Source organism: Echinococcus granulosus (assembly GCF_000524195.1).
Source record: "Echinococcus granulosus chromosome Unknown EG_S00162, whole genome shotgun sequence".
Lineage (NCBI taxonomy): Eukaryota > Metazoa > Platyhelminthes > Cestoda > Cyclophyllidea > Taeniidae > Echinococcus > Echinococcus granulosus.
In genome coordinates, this window is record NW_020170542.1 from 43,467 (window position 1) to 50,015 (window position 6,549).

The 6,549-nt window shown below is 40.4% G+C and overlaps 1 protein-coding gene across 1 annotated transcript in view; it reads right to left on the minus strand. All coding sequences in view use genetic code 11, as the record gives it.

The window, feature by feature from the left end:
- The window catches only part of EGR_09709 (Growth factor receptor-bound protein), a gene marked incomplete at both ends in the record, with an annotated part of 17,729 nt that overhangs the window by 1,160 nt on the left and 10,020 nt on the right, over window positions 1–6,549 (minus strand). Inside the window, 2 exons of the mRNA XM_024498958.1 lie at window positions 3,125–3,471; window positions 5,576–5,643. Of these exons, the coding sequence (XP_024346626.1) occupies window positions 3,125–3,471; window positions 5,576–5,643 (415 nt within the window). The remainder of the gene's footprint in view (window positions 1–3,124; window positions 3,472–5,575; window positions 5,644–6,549) is intronic.

The following is a 6,549-nucleotide window of genomic DNA, read 5'->3' on the forward strand; positions in this document are numbered from 1 at the left end:
ATCATAAATGGAAATACTCCTTTTTTTCTTCAATTCACATGAATGAGGCCCCATCTTCCTAATATATCACATCACGTGTCACACAACTGCAGCAGCTTATATTGCCGCTAACACTCCATAAATATCCCTACCTACGTATGTAATTTGGCATAAAAGAAAGAGCCATGACGACAACAATGACAAAAGCAAAAGTCCTTGTATGCATTGTGTGCTTCGCCTACAGTAATGTGGTTTCATATAAAACTCACAGCTTTCATGATTCGACGAAACAAGATCTCCTTTGATTGCATGCATCCACCCTCCTCCTTCTTAACGTAATCAAGTCTCGCCGCTTCCCATTGCTTTACCTTAACCCATTAAATGTGCAATTAGTAGACTAACCTCGTTAAGGCTTTCAAAGCAACCACATCAGCTACTTAATCCACCCATATCGTACTCGATAGTACGTGTAAATTTTTGTTATTTAGAGGATTTCATTCTTCCAAAAATAACGCGGTGTAGCACCTCTAGAAACCAGACTACGCTGAAATGGATAGAAATGAATAGCAAGTCGAGCGATGCCGCCTCTGTTTCCTTGTTATTCTGCTCACAGGCTCTTTGTTTTCTTAACGCAGCCCACATGGCCGCGTGCATTGTTATATATGCGTCAGAGTGACTGCCCCGAAGATTTTAAGTGGCCAGGTTTACGGAGCTTTAGCAATTGCAAAGAGGCAACACTTACCGAATTCTTTCAACCTTCAACAAATGCTAAAACGGCTCTATTGGTACAGTTACAAGTAGTTCAGTAAGCGATCTGTTATTTTCATCTATCACTATTCAATGGCCTCGTCTCAGTTCAGGTTTCTCATGACGTTGAATCACATCAATAATAAAATTCCTTGTATATTTAATAATAATTTGGACTGCCTCTTTGAGCGAATTCACATCTAGTAATGTTACATTCTACAACTTACTCATGCTTCTTTGAAGAAGTATGATTGTGAGATCCTATTTTTAGTCCAAATTTAATTATGAAGTGGATCTTAAACCACTTTAAAAATCCTGGAGTCATTGTAGAGAATGCGATCCACATGGAGAACGAGCTGGTAAATTTAAATACGACTCGAAGTTACTAGCACCAGCTTAAGTCAAATTGCATGAAGCTAACCACAACCAATAACAATTAGTCTTGCTTAAAGCCACTGAAGCACCAAGAACACGGGGGACCAGCGCCGACTTGATCTTAAAATCAGCCTACAGGTGATGCAAGGGGATGATGGAGATAAAAATTTAGTCGTTTTAATCTCAGAAAAATGAATAGATGTGTTTATTGTCAAAGTGGCAGAAAAGGAACAAATATTTTGCGAAATAGCGGGAGGTTAATCAAATGTAATGCAACCCTAAAACGTTTAACTTTCACCCGATAAAGGCTGAGACCCGGCTAGGCCTGTATTCGGGTTTCTGTTTTTTTCTCCCTTATAGAGGTAATTTTCTTGACGCTTATTTATCATCCCATACATGGAGCTCAATTATCCAGTAGAAGCCTAATTTCGCTATTAAAGTGTCAATCTAAACAGTCCAGTTATAACAGCGCAATTAGTGAGTCTGAAGCAATCTAGCTACTTCAAGGAGGGATTCGACGAAGGTCATTTTTATCAACTTACATAAGAAGGAGAGAAACTAGACGAAAGATCTTCAAACAATGCAGAGATGCAGTTTAAGTAATAGCAAAAAATTGCTGACGCTGAAACAAAGCAGTGTTGTTGCGACGTCAACTTAGGCGGAGAGAGTGAAAAAAGGATTCGAATAGTTTGTTGGAAGTGTGATTGATGGCAGTTAGACACGCGCTAAATTCTATCAACATGTAAGCTCCGTGCATAAAAAGTAAAACAACTAAAAGTAACGTCTGAGAATAACAAAAAATGATGGTGAGTAGCAAACTTGTCAAAAAAGGGTGGAAGAAAGATGGACAATCTTTTTACGGTCGTGAATCAAGAGTGGATTTCAAAAAAGGGAGACATGGAAAGCCTCATTAGAATCAATTTAATAATCCTGGTTGCTTGAGAGGTCAAAGTATGCCTATGGTGACAATCGAAAAGCGTTATTTCACTAAAGGGAACGAGTAAAGTTCTAATCGTAATAAAAGGGTAATAAATCTGCTATTCTGGGAGTTTCTAGGATTGCTAAAATATTAAAAAAGATTGATATTGTTATTTTGATTGGCAGTTAATAGCAGTCTCGATTCTGCTAGCTGTACACTACGCAAAAAAGCCTTACAGAAAAAAAGGCGTCTGTGGTGGAAGGCCGAAGCTACGGAGACTCATAACAGGAATTAACGTGATAAATATCCCAACCACATGTAATGTAACGGACACTGATGAGGCAAGTCCGAATTGAAATAACCCTGAATGAATGCCTACAATATTGATTTGAAGGTAGTTATTTGTAAAGTCCGAAAGACAAATACCTTCCTACATTGCAGGAATAAACTAGTCCAGATAAGTAGATGGACAGCACCACATTGACAACAGGGACGCTACCCTGAGGTACCACTTTACACTATCCACTTGGCATACAGAACTTGTTTGCAGCAGAATATCGTTCGGCCTCCAGCACCACGAAATGCAGTTTGCCTAACTGAGGAATCGAATCCAAGTCCACGGATAAAATAAGAGCCTTCATAGCATTGTCACTCAGATTGCATGATTGATTCCTGTCTACGGTTAAAGCGGAAGATCGTCCATAGGGAGGTTAAAAGTGGGACGACATTTATTTTAATTATACATGACCAGGTGAGACTTCTCCTTTTCCAGCCCTTCGACATCCATAGTGGTAGCATGAAGGTCCGTCAAATCTCTTCATCCCTTCATGCACCCATTACAAAGCAACCTCCAAATTCGCACGTCGTGTACCATCTTCAGGGATGTCTCGGACGATGACGTATCATAATTTGTTTATTTCATAAGAAGGAATTCTTGAGCTGCTCATACCACCTGTCGTAAATCTACCAGTCTTCTCAAAAATTTATAAGAGTTGCTTCAAAACAAGCAGGCCTTGCGGTGAACTCAGAAGTAACTCAGACTCAGCAACTATTTTATGAAGAGGCTGTCATTAAAGGAAGGGAAGGAAGGCAGTCAAAACTCACCCTGGAGGGCTGCCTATCGACAAGGAGGAGGAAACCGTCGCGGGAGATGCTAGTGCGTCGATGGTAGTCGATCAGCTGGTTGATGGAGTCAAATTTGCGTAGCCAAACAAAGTACTTGCCCATCTCATCTTGTAGCACCTTGAAGTGCTGCACTTTCTGGCCGTCTCTAGAGGCAAAAAAACAGGGCTCGGTAAAAGCGCATTCACTGTAAGCATGAGTAACCCAGTTTCCTTTGGATGCACGTTTCCGTTTGTGACTAATGCCTTTTAAGTAGCCCTCATGAAACAAGTTGTTTTTTGGAATTAGAGGAAATTCACGACACTTTATCAAGTAATATTGAACATCACCTAAAATGTTACGGCTTTTAATCACCAACAATTAACCAAGACAACGGCAAAAACTGCAAAGGAAAAATAGAGCTATTGGTAGCATTCAGGCTTCATTAAAGTGTCCGAAATGAACCAGCAATTTAAGAAAAATCCAATAGCCAAATCATTGCTACCTCCTCAACACAAGTCGTCTAAAGTACCCCCTCTTCTGCTTATACGGCATCATTAAGATAGGTGAGAAAAGAAGAGTTCACGTGGACAGTTACAAGTGTTTGAAGTGCCAAAACAACTCAAAGCCAAGATGCACCAAGAAAACTGAAGATGTCCATCTGTTACTACAATTCGCGCTATTTTGAGTCTCCAGCAAATCTACTTCCACTACTGGTAGTGCGAAGCTCTGTTCATACCACCTGCATCCCCATCTGTTGTGTATTTCTAGACATATGCCGTATAACTTCCCTAAAAAATAAGTCAGATCCTTCTTTGGATGTGTACGACGTCTTTTACTCTCCCATGAATGTGGTCACACTCGTTGGTACTACAAATAATATTTATGTGGCAATAAACCGACCCCCAGCGCTCATAATTGTCATGGAAGGGGGTCTCCAGTGGATAACCAGGTCTACAGACCGGAAAAAAAACTACACAAACTGTTTGGCAAATGCCAAAAGTTTGTCCTCCGAACACCGTTTATTAAAAGAGTCGAAGCTAAATGTTATAAAAGAAACTGATGGCAAGACTGCTACAATAACAAATGACATCTAAAGATGTCACAGGTTAACAGTAACACAAATAAGTACCTCGATGGTATTAAAATGATAGCTAAGCGGAAACGAAGAAGATAGTTAGAAATAGTGACAAGCGACATGTTAAGAAAAAATATTTGATGAAGTAGATTTAGCTTTTAGTGATTGATCCTTGAGATGCCTTTGCTCCAGAACATCGGCGAACTTTGAGCAATATCTAGCTAAGAATACCCCCATAATGCATTTTTCTAATAGACGATGTGATGGGCGAACCGTCAAAATGTCGATAAAATGCGAAAGTCTCGTGACAGGGTTTTCAGTATTGTCAAGCAGTTGATCTTAATCGATCCAAACACCACTATGATGGCCAAAGCAGAAAAGCATTAACTGGAGGTAGTGTGGATAACGGCCAAAATAAGATGGGGCCAATGTACCATAATATTTATGCTAACAATCCACAAGAATACATTATTCTTATATGCTTCCGATACAATCTACTGCAGACTTAGCTAATTAACTAAGGCGACTGGATATCTGCCACAATCATTTACACAGTCAAGAGATAGACCGATAACCTCACAATGGTACCGAAAGCCTTAAAACTCCTCATGACCCACTTGGCATGCTTTAGAATTCAAAGGGTAGAATTGGAAAAAAGGCCCCTTGCAGATACTTATTCACTTAACATTTTGCATCCGATGCCCTGGTAGATCACTCTCCTGGGCCCCTGGACCTTTCGCCAACCACTGCGAACTAGTCATACGCTAATACTCGAGAGGGCAGGCGTATGTGTAATTTTGGCACCCAGCTTGGTCACCATTATGGAAACTGATGAGTCATCGAGGATGAGGCATGCCACGCAGTGCACCCCATCCACACGTACACGTGATTAATCAACAACTCAGACGTGTTCGAGTTTTCCAAATTTTGTAGACCGGTGTCTACACACCAAAAATCGGTCTCAATCAATAGTGGGTCCAGACACATAAGCCATTGGAGACGTGAGACTATTGGTCATTCAGGGCCGTAAGCAGTTCTGTTTCAAGGGTGTGAATGGCAGGGAATTAAGGTTATTCAAATGATACCAAACACCACCCTTCTGCACTTTTTTTCGCATCAACAGTGTTTTCAGCAAAAACTAAAAGCAACCGCCAGATAGAACGAAAAACACCTCTCACCCTTTTTTAACAAACTGTATTGGGGGTTAGGCATCGCTTACGATTAAAATTGAAAATCTAATCAAGATTACCACTTGGTATTTTACCTGGTTTCATTACCGAGTTATTTATCTGGACTATTATGAGATTTTTAAAACATGAGATGTCAAATCTTCATGTTCTAATTATCATTCACTCACTTTATCTCAATATTCTAACCGAGTTCACAAGCAAAGTTGAGTCTGGCTCCGCTACTGGTCATGGGACAGGTCATGAGGACGAGGTGACTGTCACAAGCCAATAAGATTTTGGCATGTCCTCTGTTGTAAGTGTCTAAAGTTTCAGCAGGCACCTTCTTATGGATAACAAAGTGACCCTATCAGACGGAAATCGCCTATGAAGTAACAACCAAACCTGTCACATTCTTTGCAAGAAGTGTGTCGAAGCATACCCCGAGGCTACCGCCAACGTAGCAGCCAAGTTAACCCAGAAGAACTTGTTTAAGATGCACGAATGCGGAAGTAACCTCATTATATGTGTTTGTAAGATTAGGTGGTAAGTAGTAAAGCTCCGCATCACAGACGTGTAGAACATGCAGGCAATGTGATATGTACCACGACCCAACAATAACGTCCATGTAGAGATACATAACCTCGAGAAATCAAATGAAGTGTTTCACCAGTTGATACAACAAAGCACAAAATTCTTATGACGATGACAAAAATGTACCACAGTAAGAGAAAGCATAACCTGAAGTACTTGATGTTTAAATTCAAAATAGATGGTAAAAAGTTTCAAGGAAAACGAGATATGGACAAAGCCACCCATAGTGACACAAGATAATTCGTGATATACAAAGCTACGATAAATGGGGAATAAAGAAGACACCCTTATTGAGGGGACTTACAAAAACATGCTCATAATACCAAAAGTCATGCAATGAGATGTGACGCAATGTGATGGATTAGGAAAACGAAGTTTCATATGCGTGAATGAAGGTGTAAAAGAGGTGAGTCGGAAATAGGAAAAAGAAAGTTGCCGAGTCGTGAGACTCAAAGTTCACGCTTTCTCAAGGCATAAACTCAACGCTTGAATACTTTGCCTGAAAGTGAGCACGGCTTGCATTTGAAAGCAGATATTTCGTACACATTCCACCCTACACCTCGTTACTCAGTGCCGGTGGATTTCACGGC